Raw genomic sequence first — 20842 nt, 5'->3', positions numbered from 1 at the left:
AAAGGCCTCTTGGCCTTTGGATGCCAATGCATGTCATTTCCCACTCTGGGAAAACCGATCACGATGAGGCTGGCTTTTGTTTTGTTTGCAACCGATTTTATCCCTCAGATGGTAGAAGACTCCATGGAGAGAACAGCTCTTTTGAACGTAACTCTAACAAGGTTGACGTGATTGGTTGATAGGAAATCTTAGATATTGTGTTGACCAAGAAATGGACACTGTTCACAATCAGAAGCAGAGTAGAGTAGTGGAAGGAGCTTCAGCTATGTGCTCAGAAAGACATAAGTTCAAGTTCCAAAGGGTGAGTTATTTAGCCTTTGTCAGATCCAGTTTCTTCACTCATTTTTGGAGATAGTAACCTTACCCATTTTGAAAGGTTATTGTAAAGATAAAATGTGAACTCACTGACGGTGTTGACCATGTAGTAGAGAACACAGTGAAAACTTATCTGATTACCCTCTTTACCAGCGTCCAGTATGGGTTTAGTAAATATTAGGTAGTCAGATTTCCCAATGTTAAAGGAAAACATATGTTTTCTCCTGTGGGTCAGAGACTCTAAGTGGAAACCTTGAGTGCAACTGTATCATTTCTTATAAGATTTATTTTTTTTTTGCTATCTGAATAAGTAAATATCTTATTCTTTAAAAATTAATGGGTCATGATAGAAAATAGGTTTCAAAGCTAAAAATCACAAAATATACATATGAGGACTGTTAGGCATATGAAAACAAGTTCAATCTCCTAATTAAAGAACTAAAAATTTCAATTACACAGAGGTATTTTTCATATCTAAAATTAGTTTAAAAATAAAAAATTATTACAGTCATTGTTGAGGCTGAGAGTAATAGGCACTTGCATGCATCTGTAGTGGTAATATAAATTAGAAAACTCTTATGCAGGGACATTTTGCAATTTCCAATAAATATATATATAAGCTTATCTTAAAAAATATGGGACACTTGACAAATTTGCATGTCATTCCCATGCAGGAGCCACGCTAATCTTCTCTGTGTCCTTCTAATTTTAGTACACCGGCTGCTTTTACTAAGACAGATACATTTATTCTCATTATGTGGCACAGGAAACCAGGACTCAAAGAAGTTAAGTAACTTGACTAAAACTATACAATTATAAAACATCACAATTCTAGGTTTATCTCTGCAATTGCACCAATCCAATATGGTAAGAATGTTATCTCACACTTATCAGAAGATCTAATAGGTGGTTACATAGAGATTTGATGAACAAAAAAGAAAAAAGTAATAATTACTCAGTAAGTGGCCCTTGGTTTTTGGCTTTTCTACAAAACTATTGGGGCACCTGGGTGGCTCAGTCGATTAAGTGTCCAACTTCAGCTCAGGTCATGATCTCACAGTTCATGGGTTCAAGACCCGCTTCGGCCTCTGTGCTGACAGCTAGCTCAGAGCCTGGAGACTGCTTCGGATTCTGTGTCTTCCTTCTCTCTCTGATCCTCCTTTGCTCATGCTGCTTCTCTCTCTCTCAGAAATAAATAAAAAACATTTAAAAATTTTAAAACAATTATCTTGGCCTTTGCAACAGGTCAATCTCATGGCAAAGAAAGTTGGGGTACAGTTGGTTTAGACTAAAATGAGAAAAAATGCGAAGTGTCATCCCTAATTTTTTTTGGCTTTGAGAAAACCACCCATAATAGACATGTTGGGGACAAACTGGGGAACTTGAATATGGACTGAGTGGAGATAAAAATAAGGAATTATTATTCATTTTTTTGTTATGTGTGATAATAGAATTATCCTTTAAAGAAGAATTTTTTCATTTATTTTATTTATCATTATTATTTTTTTACTTTGGAGCTACATGCTGAACTATTTAGTGGTAAAATGTCATGATGTCTTTATTTTAAAATGGTTCAGTAAAGCGATTTGTAGATAGAGGAAATGTGGCAAAATATTCACCATTGCAGACTCTAGGTAGAGGATATACAGGTGCTCTTTGTGGTATTATTTCTATTTCTCTGTCTATTTGAATGGCCTCAGGATAAATTACATATGAAAGAAAAGGCCCTTGGGAAACCCTGCCCTAAGAGGGGGTGGCTCTAGAGTTGTTCCATGGGGTTTGGTCCCTGGCCCTGTTCCTTACAAAGACTGGGAAGACTAACAGTCACTGAAACTTAGGTTTGGAAAGGTGGTCACTGGCTGGAATCTGGCTAAAGGAAACTTAATAAGAAGATAGGGTCATATGTTTAAGTTTTTAAAAAATGAACAGCCTGAGGAAAGATGTTAGAACAGCAATTTTGACCAAAAGGACAAAAAGGTGTTAGTTTGTGGCAAGTCATTGTGTGAGTATGAAGTCACATAGCTGCCAAGGAAAATGGATTTCATGTCAGTCTGCATTTCTGGAAGCAGATAACCCAGACCGAGGGGGCTTGAGAGTCCCTCAGCCACATCTGGCCAGATCGTATCTGGAGTTTGAGATTCCACTCTGGGCACCTTGTTTTGAGTGGCCCTGGGTGGGTCCAGAGAGGGTGGCCGGGCTGTGGGATCAGAAGTTTAAAAAAGATGAAAAGAAACATGGGTGGTGCCATGAAATATTTCAAGGGTTTTGTGCAAGACGGACTAGCCCTGTGTAGGCAGCTTCATAAAAAAGAACCAGATACACTTGTTACAATGAAATGAAGACTTTTTGTAAAGATGCCAGGGAAGGACTACATTTGCTAAATGGAGAGTATTGTGTGAGCTGTTCATCACGCTTGTTTCACGGTAAGAGAACAATGGTAAATTGGAGGCAAAGAGAGAGGAAAAACAAGAGAAAGTGCTTTTAGAAGTTCAAAATGCTACATAAGCTGAAGCAAGGTTTCTATCTGCTGGTACTAGCATTTTGATAGCAAAATTTCCAAGGGCCGGAGATAAAATTGATCTTTGCTCTGGATGCTTGCCTGAAATTTGCCGTTTTCAAGCACTGTGTTGCTCGTATTCACAAAGACAAATAACTACTTTGATAGTTTATCAGCTTTATAATTCCAAAGCTATATAGCCTCCCTCCCCGTTACTTTTTGAAGTTTTTATTTGTTTGCTTGTTTCATATTTGTTTTGTTTTTGAGTCAGTGAAACATTCATGTGGCTTAAAATTCAAAGAACAGGGGCACCTGGGTGGCTCAGTCGGTTAAGTGTCTGACTCTTGATTTTAGCTCAGGTCGTGACAGCTCTTAAGTTCTAGCCCTGTGTTGGGTTAGACAGTGTGGAGCCTACTTGGGATTCTCTTTCTTCCTCTCTCTCTCTACCCCTCCCCAGCTCATGCTTTCTGTCTCTCTCTCAAAATAAACAATAAACTTTAAAAAAAGATATTAAAAATAAAAATAAAATTATTTATTCAAAGAATAAAGGAATATCATGAAGTATCTCCTTCCCCTGCCAATTTCTGTGCTCCAGCCATACAGTTCCACTCCTGAGAGCCAACTAATGTTAGCCAAAATCTTGTTTCATATACACCTTACTCTTGACCTAATTTTCTCAATGTGAGAGTCTTGGAAGCAAGGGTTTCCTGACTCTTTGGCCATGTGACCGGTAAGATGCTTCCTGTTACACAGGACCAAGTAGAAGCCAATCCCAAGGGGGTTAGGAACAAGTATTCCTCAAAACAGCAAACATCTGCCAGTGCCTAACTTCACTATCCTGCAGTTTACTGGCCAGGGAGTGAAATGCCTCACCAAAGACTTTGCAAGGGAGAGATAATATCTGTGAAGGTAACTATGGTGATTTCTCCTCTGACTAACTTTCCTGAAAAAGTTATACAATTGCATCTTTGCTCTTGTCCAGAGAGCTGGGCGGTTGGTGCCATGAAGCACCATATTATATATCATATCATACTATGGCTGATATTGCTGAGGATTCCTAGTGGGGAGTAACTTATGCTTATTTCCATATTGGCCTGTCCACATGCTCTTCATTTGTGCCTAAGTGTGTTATTTCTCCAGTGGAAACAAGTTCCTAATACCTAAGCTCTTTGTACCCTCACTGCCCCAATTCAGGGAACTCAGCTCCTGTTTTCTCATATTGCTTGGCAACCTAGGAATGGAATTTTCTTGTAAATATCTTCCAAGTATGCATCTGGGTAGCTCCTGTGGGAAGATACTCTTAGCATGAGATATCATTCCCATCCTCGTTAAGTTATACATTTTTCTAGAGATAAGAATTGCATGTATGAAACAGCGACTGTACTTAGGATTCTTGGTCTTTAAGAGTGTAAAAGTTTCCTACAATGAAAAGTTTAAGAACCACTAATATAGACTATTGTTCTCAGTCACCCCACTAGAACACTGGCAAACACTAGAATGTTATTCTTCTTGATGAGATTTTGGAAACACCCTTGTACTCCAGATAGGGACTTCTTGAGACTTAGGAAGCATTCTCTCTGACTAGGCATGTAATATTCAAATTACCTCAAAAACTCCAAATAATTATGCTTCAGGCATATATTTCTCCCTAATTCAGGGGTACAGATACCCCAAATCCTTTTATTAGATATGTTAATTTGTAAAACAAAAAAGAAGAAACATTTTTATCCATGGTTTGTCTGTCCCATGGCAATGATCTGAAGTGGAATCACGATTCGTGTGTGCCCCAAGAGGAAGTGCTTATTACTTCTGGAGATACTGAACTCTAACTGAACTGAAACCAAGAATCCTAGCCTACCAGAAACATAGGGCAATAGAGCAAGTTTTACTGGTTTTGGGGGGTTTTGTGTGTGTGTGTGTGTGTGTGTGTGTGTGTGTGTGTGTGTAAGAAATGAGGTCAGTTTAAGTACCAGACCATTTGTTAAAGATTCCTGAAGGCTGTTCTTCAAATACAACCAGCACAGAGGTTGGTTCTCATGTGTTGGCCCAATGTCCATTTAGCCAGGATTTGGGGGTTCCACAAGGCCACTGCACCATAAAGAATGGATATAAAGAATTTTATATGAGCCTGCCTGAAACTGGGTATGGACTACTTGTGCCTATAAATGTAATATTTCCAAGCCTAGAGTTTTCCTCTGTCTCCCTCACACTGCTGACACATGGATCAGGACAGAGTTGAAGGTGTACATTCTCAAACCAAAGTAATGAAATGACAGCATACAAGCACGTGGTTTAGATACGACTGAGCAAAGATTAGATGAATATCTGATTATACACAGGGCGCTAAACGACATCATGTGAGCGGGGCAAGACAAGGCACATTCCTGTCCTTGACGGCTGCAACCACTAATCACTTGCCATTTTCCCCATTGCACCATAGTATCCTCTTGTCACTTAACTGACAGAGACAAGGACAGAAGGGTGACCTCCATTTCTCTCTCTCTCAATAGGTTGAACTCCTGAGGGACCTCCAGGAGCCATCTCCAGCCCTCTTCTCTGAAGAAGAGCTGAAATAATTTTCACAGAAAATTCACATCTTAGAAACAGAAGAGTGTTGTCTATTACAGCACAATGATGAATCTTAAAAAAATAAAATTAATGACACTCAAAATGTTCCATTTGAATCAGCAAATCTTTATCATCATGTAAATTAAACCACTTATCTTCAGGAAAAGTGAGAAGGAGACTGGCAAGAGCTAGAATTCTAGCAACCACAAAGGCAAAAGTGAGTCACCTTTTTGGTGACTGGGGGTGGGGGGAATTATGAGAATACGTTAGCGTCAGAAACAGGCTTGGTTAACTTGTTTTCTCTTGGCGAGTCTGGAAGAGGATGAGCTCCAACCATTCACTGCATCATTTTCTTGCCCACGGGCTCCTTTCTGGGCAAAGAAGAGAGCTCCATCTCCTGCAGAGATTTGTAGGTATCTGCCAACAGTCCGTGGAAGACAGCTGTCCTAGGGCCCATAATGGGCAGTCTGTAGTGAATACTCTCTGGAAGACAGTGCAAGAAGAAGGTAAAGCAAGGGCTTCTTAGAGTCTATTTTTAAAGAAATTCAAAATATCTAAAAGTCACCAAAGACCTTTGTTCAACCTTATAAAACAGATTTGAAGTTCACATAAGAATTTCTTTTAATAAAACCATCTTTAAGCTTCTACTAATCTTGTCAAGGAGGTCAGAGAAGAATACCTAGAAGCAAAACTCGTATTAAAAGTTGTGGCCAATTAAATAAAAAGTGAATATAAAATGTGTCTGGAGTTATAATGTGAGTCAAAGGGAAAAGAGGATTTGATTTCCAAAAGACTTTTTAGGAACACAAATACGGTTCTGTCTTCAAACAAACAAACAAACACACGTGATCTTACAAAAAATTGTGATAGTACTTGCATGTCAGAATGAACCATCATTTTATGAAATGATTTAATTTAGGGTTCCTTAAAAACCTCATCATCCTGACCTCTTCTTCAAACATGATTCTATTTATAAAAAAGTTGCTTAATCTTCAACTTTTCCAAAAGACACATTGCTTGAAGGAGAGTAAATTAGTGCATGAAATAACATCTTTCTATTGGAAGTCACTGAATGTAAGGGACTTGGGAGTCCTGAATTCTCTGGAAAAGCTCCTTGCTCCAGCTGAGTGAGAGCTAAGAGATGTCACAAGACTACAGACCTAGGATCCGGTTCAGTCTCATCACTGGAATAAAGAAGAAACAAAGGTCCAGGGTCACAGGCACTGATGGACCTAAGACCAGAACCCAGATCTCTTTAATCCTAGCTCAGTGTCCCCTCACTGGGCCAGGTGGTCGGCCAAGTCAGGTGGTTCACATCTCCACCAATGTTTACCGACAATAGCTTGTGTCATGAGATATTCTGGACTCAAAGTCAGAGTTAAGATAACTGAATCTAGAAAAAAATCCCCATCATGGACAGAGATAGGCTCTTTCCGTTTACTTGGGTCTCACCAAGTAAATGGTATACTTGGTATACTGATAATATACAAAGGTTAGCTGAATCCAGAAAAATACTAGAAGTTGCAGTTGCGATCAATGAGAAGAGTTGGGCAGTGACTGGCAGGAATGTTCACTGGGATGAGTCAGCTGTCTGGCATGTGGAGCATGTCCACGGGCCTTGCTGCACAGGTGGGTGGCAGCTTGGGCAGCAAGCAGCAAGAGCTTCGTCAGGGACACGTCTAAGCCATGTAAACCACCGGGGCCAGAGCTGTGTCAGCAGTTTTTCTGGGCTGATCAAAGATAAAGGCTGCTTGGACGAAGTGTCTGGCTCTCAGGGGAGGGGGCGGGCAGGCAGAAAGCTTCTCTGGTCTTACAGGTGGGAACACAGAGGCCCAGATAGGTTAAAGAATTTGGTCAGCCCTGTACAGCAAGATGAGGCTTGGAGGCCAGGCCTCCTTGCTTCTAGGCTGGTGCTTTTACAATAACCTCGGGGAAGCTTAGAAGTGTCACGGCGGCAATCTACAGTAGGTCCACCAGGCTTCCACTCCTCGCCAGCTCCAGAAGCACCCTCCTGAAGTCCCCCTCTAAGATTCTGTCCTTGGATGGACTGTAGGCACAAGAGCCAGAGTACCTCCAAGAACATAATGTGCTCATCTTATGTGTGTATGCTATCCTTTTTTTCTATTAATAGCAAGTGAACATAAGAATAGCACTGGGCCACTGCTGGGAGAAGGCAGGCGGTTTAGGAAGCCTGTGGGGTGGAAGGTTCAGGGCTTTGGTGAGGCCATCCAGGTGTGTGGGCAAGCAGTTCCTTTCCCACCTTAACTGGTACTGAGACAGAATTACCTACTTTGTGCCCCATTTCCATGAAAATTCTTCAGCAAGTAGATTACGGGGCTCTTTAGAAAGAATGAGACAGGGCCATGTGGCACGTAGAGGCTCTGGGAAGGAATGTGGCGGTGATAAAAGCCAGTGAGGCCTGGAGAGGGGGCAGGTGGGCTGGTGTGAAGGGAGGGCTGAGGATCAGTCTAAACAGGCTGTAAGCAGTATGTGAAAAGAGAAAGAGGCGGGCAGTGGGAACATGTTCAGATACTTTAGAACCTATCTTAGGGATTAAACTTTTCCTCCTACTACTGTTGGGGTAGTATGTTTCCCACTACAAGTATTCTAAAAACTCAAACCTGTTGAGATGTCATTACTGGAATCTTCAGATACAGTCTTGGCTTTTGGTGGAGGAAGACTCATTCTGTTTGGAAGAAGCAAGAAAACACATTAGGTAGGGCACTGAGCTCGGTGGAAAGGAATGTACTTTTATACATTTTACAACACAGATGCTGTCTTGAGTCCAGCACCTGTTAACCTGGTGCTCAGACCACTTTGCCGCAGGGTGAGATGGCTGGACCAGAGACCACTGCATCTCAGGCTCTTCTTGCTTTATGGATTTAGATAAAAACCTCATTGAAATAAATATTTCATTCACTGTCAGAACACGTATGGTCTAAAAATAGAAGGAATCAAGAACCCTCCAGCATCCAGAAAAAAGTAACAATTTTTCCAGACCCATAATCTACCCTTCAAGTGCAAAACAGAATCTTTTGGTTAGAACCTTTTTATTTCATTTCATTTCATTTCACGTATTTTTACCTTAAAAATATCTTGTTTTATCCTCTTCATTCTACTACTGTGGAGGTAGTATGTTACCCACTATAAGTACTCAAACCTGTTGAGATGTCATTACCGGACATCAATATTATTGTGTTAGACTCATTTCTCTACTTTTGAGTGTTATTAAAGCAAAACAGAAACCATGTAGAAATACTTTGCTGTTAATCCAACTTCGATTAAGTAAATTTTTATAAAGAATCATTTATTTATTTATTTATTTATTTATTTTAAGTTCTTATTTTAATCACCTGGTGCTCATCACGACAAGTGCAGTCCTTAATCCCCATCACCTATTTCACTTTCAGATTTGGAGAAAATGTCTTGACCACATCCTATTTCTCCTGGTGTCTAAGGCTGTGGACGTGACCCTCGACCAAAACAGATATGAGCCCAAACCATTTCTATATTAGATTGCTTAATTTCTAAAGGCTGACAGACCTGTAAACTTTAATGGGATATCTAAGTCTCTACATTCATTTCATGGTTTCTATTTCTACAAAGACTTTCCAAGATTATTTTTACTTTGTTACCAAAAATATGGCCCATCTGGCCAGTTTATTTTACTCAACTGTCATTGGGGGACTCAGTGGGACTAAGAAAAAAAAATCCCTTCTATCACCCATATTGAGCAAACCAGAAAGTGGTATTTGTCAGACTGAATTATTTAAGGCTTGTTTGCATTATAATTCAACAAATATATATGCCTCCATTAATATTTCTTCTCTCTTTCTCCCTCTTTCTCTTCCTTCTTGCCTTTGTTCCTTCCATTTAACACACAACCCTTAATTTTTACAATAGTAGAGTTTAAGTCACTTTTTTGAGAGAGAGAGAGAAAGTGTGTGTGTGTGTGTGTGTGTGTGAGAGAGAGAGAGAGAGAGAGAGAGAGAGAGAGAGAGAGAGGTAGAGCTCACCCAAAGCAGGGATCAAGCTCACCCCATGTGAAACTCAAACTCATGAACTGTGTGATCCTGGCCTGAGCCAAAGTCAGATGCTTAACAACTGAGCCACCCAGACACCCTAAAGTCACTTTTAAAAAACTATTATTTCAGTAAGTACAATTCTACCTGAGACTCAAAAACCGTGAGGACCAATTTAATAAGCTACAAACAGAACCAGGACCTTACTTTATAGTCACACTACCTAAATCTCAAACAGAAGGGGTCTGTTTTCCTTCATAACATTGGAAAAAAAATGGCCAACATAATGATACTTCAGGTTAGTGTTGACATGATTTTAGGGTTAGTTCAACCTTTAGTCTAGCTCAATAGGAATGAGATCTTGTTTAAAATCAGCTAATGATTCATGAATTTGGGACTTCACTTAAAATACCAAACTTGCAAGATAAATAAACTAGGGCAACAAATTTCAATAGTTCTTGGGGCACCTGAGTGGCTTAGTCGGTTGAGAATCTGATCTTGGCTCAGGTCATGGTCTCATGGTTTGTGGGCTTGAGCCTTACATTGGACTCTGTGCTGATAGCTCATAGCCTGGAGCCTGCTTTGGATTCTGTGTCTTCTGTCTCTCTGACCCTCTGCTGCTCATGTTTTGTCTCTCAAAAATAAATAAATATTTAAAAATTTTTTTAAATTCTTTCATAGGAGAGTGAAACTTATGCTCAGAAGTCCCAGACTTTAGATAGTTCAGTTTTCCATTTAAAGTCGATAAAGAATATTGAGCCAAATTACTTTTATTATGGTCTGAAAGGAGCCTTTTAAAAGTATAGAGTCAATGTAGGTCAATGTTATTAGTGCTGGATCCTGTCAGGTTCAAATACACTACCCATGTCCTCCCAGATGCTATCTCTCGGGACCAGCCACTCAGGACATGGTCCCCTTGCCTCAGAATCTACATCTCAGCTTGGAGCAAATTTCATTAAAGGAATCATAGTATCTACTGCTGTCCAACATAAAATTACAAAAAAACCCCACACATTTGTTTTTCCATATTATTGCCTTTGTATGGGCTAAAAAAGTTAAAGGCTGTCATTAGATCACATATAACTTTTTTGATTGGTCGCATCAAGTCTGACTGTGACTGTACATAAATCTACCTATACTGATGCCTTATCCAGGGTGAGTCTGTAGTTTGAGTTTTTTAATGAAGCAAAAATTGAGTCCTTCTTCCCTTTCTGATAGCTAAATACAGAAGAAGAAGAAGAAGAAGAAGAAGAAGAAGAAGAAGAAGAAGAAGAAGAAGAAGGAGAAGGAGAAGGAGAAGGAGAAGGAGAAGGAGAAGGAGAAGGAGAAGGAGAAGGAGAAGGAGAAGGAGAAGGAGAAGGAGGAGAAGAAGAAGAAGAAGAAGAAAACTACCCTGAAATCCAACTCATCAAAAGTCTGAATGGATTTTATTTTTTATGCACTTGAGCTTGTTAAGAAAGCAGCCAATGATCACCATACAAATGGATGACAGGAATTTTAGTTAGTAAAAAGTAGCAGAGAATGTCCTGGACTGAGAACAGATTATGCACAATCTCCCATACCTTCTCACTTACAGAAGTCATCTGCATGTAGAATGTGTGCTCACTTCTGCCTGAGTTACCAGAGGAATCTCCCATCTCCCCCTTGTACTGTTCTTGGGGAAGTGGAAAGGCGGATTCTACCTTCTACCATAATTTCAGTAGCTGCTCAAGGAAAAGGATGAAAACAACTTTTTTGGTCTAACTATCTTGTTTAACCAGGAAATGAAACCAGTCAACAGGCCCATTCACTAAGGATTCCCTGAACATTCTACTTCCTGTGTTTCTCAATCCACTGTTCTTTGCCCCCAAACTGATGTAATCAGAATTAAAATAATGTCTTGAATGAAATCTTAGACTTACCTATGACTCATAAAATTCTCAAAGGATAGTTTCAGATTATGAGGAATCATCAGAGTTCTTGGTTGTACCTGAAAGAAAGTCTCATTTAGAGCATTGCCCAAAACTGTAACCCAATTTAAATAAATAATGCACCACCTTAGCAAATTCAAGTTGTATCTAGTGTTAGAATCATTCATATATTCTTTTGTGACATGAATGAACCAGAGGGGTCACCTGCGCACAATTCATAGGGTCTGTGCTCTTCCCAGGTTATCAGATTTTAAAATTAGAAACCTCAAGATTGATGAATCCTCCAATTCTCTTTATGGAGCTCACCTCCAATATTCTTCAGGTCTCAGATCACCTGTCAGCTCCTCACATACACCAGTGACTCCCAGACCACTGTTAGGTGGTCTGCCTTCGGTTCTCACTGTTCCCTAGGTTTCCTCTATCAGAATACTCCTAAGGTTTTTATTGTATTTCCTTGCTTGATGTCTGGTTTCCTTTATAGACTTTCAGCCTCCCCAGGGCAGAGACCATGTCTCTAATATTGTATTTCCAGGTTCTAACACAGTGTCTGTTTAAGAAATATTTGTTGAACAATTTAGTGAATGAATGAACCCCCTTTGAAACACACTTGGAAGTTTTAAGTGTGCCCTTCATATAGGACTAAAATAAATTATACAGTTATGGTATTCCTGATTAAGACATTATTTTCTTGAACTTTTTCAGGTTTGTTACTAGTACTAGATATTGGTTTTCTTTTGGGGCTCAGGCTTTCTCTAATAATCATATTTCCCATTATTTCTCAAAAGATATTGTAGCCATGACAATGAAAAGATAATAACAAAATGCTGGTGCAGGTGTTCAGCTGGGCTACTCATTGAGTGACTTGCAATTTAAATTTATGACCCAGGGGGCACCTGGGTGGCTCAGTTGGTTAAATGGTTAAGCATCCGACTTTGGATGATCATGATCTCAAGGTCTGTGAGTTCGAGTCCCACATCGAGCTCTGTGCTGACGCTCAGAGCCTGGAGCCTGCTTTGGATTCTGTTTCCCTCTCTCTCTCTGCCTTTCCCCCACTCATGACCTGTCTCTCTCTTTCTCTCTCAAAGTTAAAAACAAATAAATTTATGACACAACAAAACTGCAAATTAAGGACCTTCAGAGGTGCTTGAAAATAGAGAAAAATCTTAATATTAAGTTAATGAAATGCCAAGCACCTACAGTATTTAAGAAGATTGTTGTAACTCATTAGTTGAGGGAAAGTGAGGGGAGGGGGAGTAAAGAATGATCCAGTAACAGGAGCATCTGGGAGTAGGGAGGACAGCAAAGACTTTGGTGAGAACCTGAGAAAAGATTTCTAGATACAGAGAAGGGATGAGAATGAGGGAGACACACTGCTTTTTCACAAGTTTCTTCCGAAGTTGGCTCTGTTCCAAAGAAATATGAAGGAAAATCTCTACCTTCTCCTGATTAGCATGATCCTTTTCAAAAGCCCCTAAATCCAGCTAGTACTGTTGTATGCATGAGTGGGCTACGGGGACTCCCCCAGAACAAAGCTACCAAAGATCGCATGTTTGTCCCTGAGAAGAAGTGTGTCATGTGGTCATCTCCTTCCTATTCAGTCTTGAAAACGTTGACCTTCCCACCAGGTCCATTTCTATTTCTATTCATCATTTTATTATCATTATTTGCTTACCTATTGGCTTATGTCTTATTCTTTTATTTACTTATTTTTCCTTCATAGCTGAGCTATTTATTACCTAAGCATCTGGCCCATGGTAGGCAATTAATACATATTTGTTGCAATGAATTGAATTACATAAATAGACTTTTGGAACCAGTTAATTTACATATGTTAGAGAATGCCTCTAACTCCCTACAGTATGTCCAGCTTGACATCTTACTTTGAAAGGGCTTGAAAGTGTGTATTAGAGAACAATGCAGATAACAGAAGGACTACAAAATAGACATTTTAAGGGGAATATGAGTTGTTTGGAGCAGAGATGTAGTAAGAGACAGTTTACATAAAGGTTAGGCAGATACCCTGGTGACTCACAACCCTAACATTCAGTGGGTATTACTTCCACACTAAACAGTTGAGCTCCTGGTGTGGGTACTCATGCAGGAATATGAGTAGTTTATACATGCCAGGTCCTATTTAGGATTTTTCTGTTTTTGGTATTCATCCACTTGATGCTTTTATTGTTTTAAATATTTTTCTAGTGTTAATCTTTTCATAAATTTAGACACCATATGATTCACCATCTCAGCGTCCAACTCAGTGGTTTTTAGTAGTGTCACAAAGTTGCACAACAATTGCCACTATCTACTTCCAGAAGATTTTCACCAGCTCAGGAAGAAACTCTGTCCTCATTAGCACTCACTCTTCATTTCTTCATTCATATCCCTGGCAACCACTACCCATTTTCTAGTTCTCTAGATTTGCCTTTTTCGGACATTTCATATAAATGAAATCAATACAATATGTGCTGTTTACTGTCTGGTGTCTTTTACATAACAAAATGGTTTCAAGGTTTATCCTGGTTGTAGCATATAGAAGTGCTTTCCTTCTGTGGCTGAATAATATGCTATTATATGGATTGAATCACATTTTGTTTATGCATTTATCAGTTGATAGACCTTTGAGGTATTTTCACTATTACGAATAACGCTGCTATCAACATTCTTGTACAAGTTTGTGTATGGACATACGTTTTCAGTTCTCTTGCTTATACATCTAGGATGGAATTGTTGGGACATACAATTGTTCATACCATTGGGTCATACATTGTTGGCTCTACAGTTTGAGGAATTGCCAAGCTGTTTCCTAAAGCAGCTGCATTGTTTTACATTCCCACCAGCCATGTATGGGGGTCCCAGTTTTTCCACATCCTCATCAACACTTATTGTCATCCACTTTTTTATTATGGTTGTTCTTGTGGATGTAAGATAATATCTCATTAGGAGGCATCTGGGTGGCTCAGTAGGTTAAGCATCTGACTTCGGCTCAGTTCGTGACTTCTCGGTTCATGCATTGAAGCACTGCATTGGGCTCTGTGCTGACAGCTCAGAGCCTGGAGCCCGCTTCAGATTCTGTGTCTCCCTCTCTCTTTGCCCCTCCCCTGCTCTCTCTCTCTTTCTCAAAAATAAATAGGGGTGCCTGCGTGGCTCAGTCAGTTGAGTGTCCAACTTCAGCTCAGGTCATGATCTCATGGTTCGTGGGTTTGAGCCCCGTGTCGGGGTCTGTGCTGACAGCTAGCTCAGAGCCTGGAGGCTGTCTTTGGATTCTGTGTCTCCCTCTCTCTCTCTGACCCTCCCCTGTTCATGCTGTCTCTATGTCTCTCTCAAAAATAAATAAAACATTAAAATAAATAAATAATTTAAAAAATAATATCTCATTATGGTTTTGATTGCATTTCCCTAAAGGCTGATGATGTTAGGCACCTTTTCACAGGTTTATTGACCATTTATGTATCTTCTTTGGAGAAATGTTTTTTGAAGTTTTTTGCCCAATTTAAAATCAGGATGTTTGTTTTTATTGTGGAGTTGTAAATGGGGTGAGTTTTTTTTTTTTTTAATATTTTGGATTCTAGTCCCTTACTAGATAGATGATTTGCAAACATGCTCTCCCAACCTGTGGGTTGTCTTTTCATGTCCTTGATGTTCTTTGCAGCAAAAAGATTTTTAATTTTCGGGAAGTAGAATTTATGTATTTTTGTTGTGGTTGTTTGTGCTTTTGTTGACATATCTAAGAAACCATTGCCTTATTCAAGGTCATGAAGATTTACACTTATTTTCCTCCAGGAGTTTTATGTTCTAGCTCTTACAATTAGGTGTTTGATCCATTTGTAGCTCTTTTGTGTATATGATGTGAGGGAGGGACACAACTTCACTTTTTTTGCATGTGGATATAGAGCTGTCTAGGTACCATTTACTGAAAAAAACTATTCTCTCCTCCTTAAATTGTCTTGACACCTTTGTTAAAAATTAGCTGTTCAGGACCTCTTATTCTAATTCTTTTTTAAAAAGTTTTATTTTATTTTTGAGAAAGAGAGACAGAGTATAAGCAAGGAAGGGGCAGAGAGAGAGGGAGACACAGAATCTGAAGCAGGCTACAGGCTCCGAGCTGTCAGCACAGAGCCTGATGTGGGGCTCAAACCCACGATCTGTGAGATCATGATCTGAGGCGAAGTAGGACACTTAAACAACTGAGCCACCCAGGTGCCCCTCTCTTATTCTAATTCTTATGCAGATCCCAGATGTATGTAATTACTTTTGGTTTTCTCCTGTTAATTTTTTTTTAACTGTTCACAAATGTAAGGTTCTATTTCTGGACTCTCAATTCTGTTCCCCTGATCCATATGTTTATCCTTAGGTCAGTACCACAAAATCTTGTTTATTGTAGCTTTATAGCAAGTTTTGAAATCAGGAAGTGCGAGTCCTGTAACTTTGTTCTTTTTCAAGAGCGTCTTGGGTATACTGCATCTATTGCATTTCCATATAAATTTTAAGATCTGCTTGTCAGTTTCTTAAAAAAAAAACAACCTCTTACAAGATTTTGAGGATTGTATTGAATGTGTAGACCATTTTGGGAGTATTGCCAGCTTAATAATGCCAAGCACTCCAAGCCGTAATCATGTTCCCCCCCACCATTTGTTTAGATCTTCTTTAATTTCTCTATGTGATGTTTTGTAGCTTCTGATGTACAAGTCTTGCATTTATTTTTGTTAAATTTATTCGTAAGTATTTTAATTTTGTGATGCTATTATTGTAAATGGAATTGCTTTCTTAATTTCATTTTTGAATTGGTCATTGCTAGTATATAGAAATAGAACTGATTTTTGTTTTTTGATCTTGTATCCTGTAACTCTGCTATACCCATGTAATAGCTTTATTTGTTTCCTGTGGGTCCCTTAGGACTTTCTGAATATAAGATTATGTCATCTGCAAATACAGTTTTTTGTTTTTTTTTGTTTTGTTTGCAAATACAGTTTTATGTCTTCCTTTCCAGTCTGTTTGCCTTTTATTTCTTTTTCTTGTCTTAATCACCCTAACTAGAACATACAGTACCCTGTTAAACAGAAGCAGCAAGAATGGACATCCTGATCTTGTTCCTCATCTAAGGGGAAAATACCCGGTCTTTCTTCATGGAGTATGATGTTAGCTGTGGGTTTTCCAGAGTCACAATTTATCAGGTTGAAGAAGTTCCTTCTATTTCTAGGAGTCTTTATCTTCTCCAGCATCTACGTCTAATCCCCTGCTGAGAAAGGAGGGTGGGGGGGGGGGGTCTCAGTGACTCCAGCAGATATGCAGTACCCCTGACCCCAGGAGGAGGTTAAGGCACTATTGTACATAGTGAAGCAAGGGTATTTCACGTTCATGTTCGAACTTACTATAGTTTCTCACTGGGCGTGTGTGCACTGGTTCTCACTTTCTTGTTTGAGGTCCTTCTTCTGGGCATCTGCAGCAAACAGTAAAACCACAGTGGTTCTATCCAGTCAGGTCTGGACAAGGGCAAAGGTCAGAGAAGAGGTCTTGAGAAAGAAAACAGCTGCTGAAGTCCCAAGTGAGCCAGCTGGCCAAGGCCAGCTTGGGCCCGGGGTCAGTGCATTCTAAATGTGGACACGGTGATTCCAGGAATAAGACCAGAAGAAATCCCAATCCCAGTTTCCCAGATGCCAGTCAACGCCAACACTGAACACTGTGATCTTTATGAACTAGGACGTGAACATAGATTGTAACAATCAGAGACACTTTTGTTGGTAGCTCAGTTACATTTCCAAATCTCACACAAAAGTTTCACAAAACTGCCGGTCTCTTTCATGTCCTATTAGTCAAAGCACTTTCACCACTACTTCATCGAAGGAGGCTCTCACATGTCTCTTGTTTTTCTTCCACTTCTTGCCCTTCTTCTTATTACACAGCGGCCCAGACTCAAAGGAGAATCATAGGATATCGGAATTGTAAAGACCCTTCCTCAACTCCTACCCTGAACCTATCCATTTAGCTAAATTAACCTTTGACCCAAGCCGGATTGGCCCTAACCCTAATCCTTAAACTGACCCAAGTCCTAACTCTGACCTGTATGGCATCCCTGCAGACAAGGGCTTCTTTCTGTAGCGACTCTGACAGATGGTAGGCCTTGGTCCTTGTGTCCTCCATCTTCCCATGCTGTCCTCTTTCTTTTCTTTTTAATTAAATTTTTTAAAATTTTACTTGTTTATTTTGAGAGAGGGAAGGGGCAGAGAGAGAGGGAGAAGGAGAATCCCAAGCAGGATCTGCACTGTCAGTGCGTAGCCTGACTCAGGGCTAGAACTCATAAACTGTGAGATCATGACCTGAGCCGAAATCAAGAGTCAGATGCTTAATCCACTGAGCCGGCTGGGCGCCTCTCCTCTTTCTTTTCTTAATACTCCCTCATTCCCCACCATTCTGCACCCCCAGTGACAGACTCCTCCCACTAGCTAGAAAGTACTATAGAATCTCTTCTTAGCCTTTATCCTGAGGTGCTGGTTGAATCAATAGACCCAAAGATTAAGCCACTTATTTTATGACTGAATTGGTAGAGGCAGATTGTATTGTCTGCGTGTGTGTTGTGTTGTGTTGGGGAAATATTAAGGGGGAAGAAGTCCCATAATCTCCTGAACCTCTATAGGTGTGAGGTTACCTTAGGGTCTCAAGGTAAAGTGACTCATCTCATCTGTCTCCCTCTGACTGATCTACCTTATCTTCTGGTTTGCTGAAAATGGGGGGGATTTATCATACTATGTCAGATAATGGTGCTCCCAGGGCCAGTGGGTACTTAATTGCAGCCCTTATCAAGGCCTTCCCTGCAAAAAGCATGGTTTCTCACCACTGGGCCCTGGTGGGGAAGGGGTATTGCTGTGCCCTGGGATGCCCATGCCCATCTCTGTCATCCCACTGACCTACCATTTTTATTTCTTGACATGTGGAGCACAGCTGCTTGTTTCTGGCCAGTGTGGGGTTACTCATGTCCCTCCTGGCCTAAGAGGAGAGAGAAACAGAGAGAGGTAAGGAAATGGTGGCAGTACCTGGGGCAGCAAAGAAGGGGAAAAGAGGTGGAGGAATAAGAGAGGTCACAGTTATTCCTTCCATAAAACAGAGAGGGAGTCTCTGGTCTCATCCCCATTCTGGGTGGACATTGAGTCCAGGCTTGGCTCCAGCTGGTAGGTTCAGAAAGACTTCAGGCAGGAGGGCATGAGCCACAGACTAGGCAGTGACCTTGGGACCCCTGCATACAGTAGTACAGGTACAACTTACCCTTCTTCACTCACACTGATATCAGAGTCATGAGGCAGGTTCATAGAATGTTATAATATGGGGGAGATGGGTCACAGGGGCAAACGGAAAATGGCTATGAATTAGAGCCCTTTCCTGTTATTTGATGGCCTATTGACTTGTTACTACATGTGTGTACACCTACGCCCTGACCCATTCCTGCTGCCCTGGGAGGGAAATGGAAAGGGGAGGAATATATCTGTGCAGCATGTGGGGTGCCTGTGGTGTGTGCCTAAGATCCTCGGTGGACTGGTCTACAAGTAGCTTCATCCTCTGAAAGACATAAAGCACTTGGACAAGGCATTATTATTGAAGATTTGAGGACTGAAAATTAGGGACAAAGTTGGATTCTCCTCACAAATATTTAAAATACATTTCATTTTTCTAGGCCGTTTAAAAAGAATCAAGTGAGTATTACAGTGTTGTGGGTTGGTATGTTAAAGTATGAGTGTGAACAACTCAATTCATTCATTCAACAACAGACATTTATTGTGAGGCCACCCCGTGGAGGGTGATGGGCTGGGGCCACAAAGATGAATAAGACATTTTCTGGCCCTAAGGAAGGTCAGGGAAAAATACAAATTCATTCATTTGCCCATTCATTAGGTACTGGGGTCTCTGAAACAAATAACACATAGCTTCAGACCTCAAGCAGCTCACACCCAGCAGACTCTGTTCAAGGAAGCACAATGGTGTGGAGGGTATGGTGACTAATACGTTGAGGCCACAGTGAAACTGAAAAAAGCTCCGGAGCTAATCTGGATGGGGGTGGGGGGGCATAGAGGGAAAGGTCTGAGATGGCCTAAAAGAGCAGGCAATTCTTGGGTAGGTGTTGGTGGGGTGGAAAAGGCGTGGGGCAGGCATTCCAACCCAGGAAACACCACAACAGCATGGAATAATGACCTAGAAGATTGGTTGCAGGTAACTGAGGATAGCTGAGAGTGGACCACTGTCTGATGCGGGGCGGGGTGGGGGGTGAGGGGTGAGAGAGGCTTGGCTTCTGGAAGATTCCATCTTCTGCCAGATCTTCCCTGATACCCTGAGGGCAATACCTGTGGGGGTTCGGCCCTCTCTCCACCCTCCCTCCCAGCTGTGAGTTCTGAGACTAAGATGCATCTCTGAGGCTGTGATCCAAGGTTGGACACACTATATCACAGAAGTGGCGATGATACTCCTGGGCCTTCAGAAGAGAGAGACCACGTCCCTAGGAGGAATGGGGAGAGGCTTCAAGAAGTGGCATTCACACTTAGTCTAAAGGATGAGGGAGGCATGCACAGGTGGGAGTGGAAAAGGGAGGATCCTTGGGTAGGTTTGTTTTTGGTGGCATTATAAGCAGACTCTTGTCTTTCCTGCAGGGCACTCCTTCCCATTTTCCAGACTTCTGGCTTCTTCATAAGAGTTCATTGCAAATGAAGCAACACCCACATCTGAGAGATCTCAAAGGTGCATAGCAGGGTCTTGCCAGTTAATGATGACTGCGGATGTGACTGCAGGGTTCCACAACCATGATGTCTGTCATCCCCCAGAATCTGAAGATGAAATGGTTTATATATTGTCCTGCCAAGCCTGGTTAGCTCGTCATCCCTTAAGGCATAGCTTCCCTGTTACTTTCTCAGAAAGTCTTTCTCCTGTCCCTCTTACCATTTTGCACAGCCCTGATCTGTGTTGGATGCCTGCCTTTCTGATTCCATCAGCATTGGTATAGCTTTTTTAAAAATGTTTTTAAATTTATTTTGAGAGAGAGAGAGAGAGAGGCTGGGAGGGGCAGAGACAGAAGGGGAGAGCAAATCTCAAGCAGGCTCCATGCTGTCAGTGCAGAGCCTGATGTGGGACTTCATCTCACAAACCATGAGAGCATGACCTGAGTCAAAATCAAGAGTTGGACACCCAACTGACTGAGCCACCCAGGTGCCCTGAGTTGGTATAGCTTTTTGTTGCATTTTGTACTGTTATTCTTTCTTTATTTAAAAAAAATTGATATGCTATTTTTGAGAGAGACACAGAATGAGTCAGGGAGGAGGAGAAAGAGGGAGACACAGAATCTGAAGCAGGCTCCAGGATCTAAACTGTCAGCACATAACCTGACTCAGGGTGCGAACCCATGAAGTGTGAGACTATGACCTGAGCCAAAGTCAGATACTTAACCAACTGAGCCACTCAGGTGCTCTCCTTCCCTTCCCTTCCCTTCCCTTCCCTTCCCTTCTTTCTTCCTTCCCTTCCCTTCTCCCTTCCTTCCCTTCTTCCTTCCTTCCTTC

General features: G+C 40.9%; 1 protein-coding gene and 1 non-coding gene across 3 annotated transcripts in view; both read right to left on the bottom strand.

The window, feature by feature from the left end:
* Positions 1 to 944: 944 nt before the first annotated feature.
* On the bottom strand, positions 945 to 1052 carry LOC120224202. The gene has a single exon (XR_005526494.1). It is a non-coding gene; the product is annotated as a U6 spliceosomal RNA (small nuclear RNA).
* A 4433-nt stretch (positions 1053 to 5485) lies between these two features.
* CUNH1orf105 (chromosome unknown C1orf105 homolog) overlaps positions 5486 to 20842 on the bottom strand; it is a 38953-nt gene continuing 23596 nt past the window's right edge. Inside the window, exons 4-7 of one of the 2 annotated variants that reach the window (XM_039222415.1) lie at positions 18219 to 18293; positions 11304 to 11371; positions 8002 to 8066; positions 5486 to 5863 (exon numbers count right to left, since the gene is read on the bottom strand). In XM_039222415.1, coding sequence (XP_039078346.1) covers positions 5718 to 5863; positions 8002 to 8066; positions 11304 to 11371; positions 18219 to 18293 — 354 coding nt within the window. In that variant the 3' untranslated portion in view covers positions 5486 to 5717. The remainder of the gene's footprint in view (positions 5864 to 8001; positions 8067 to 11303; positions 11372 to 18218; positions 18294 to 20842) is intronic. The other variant, XM_039222416.1, reaches the window with a different exon arrangement.

Source organism: Hyaena hyaena, unplaced genomic scaffold (assembly GCF_003009895.1).
Source record: "Hyaena hyaena isolate Hyena2069 unplaced genomic scaffold, ASM300989v1 scaffold_1124, whole genome shotgun sequence".
Taxonomy (NCBI): Eukaryota; Metazoa; Chordata; class Mammalia; order Carnivora; family Hyaenidae; genus Hyaena; species Hyaena hyaena.
This window is presented reverse-complemented; position numbering and strand designations above follow the sequence as displayed.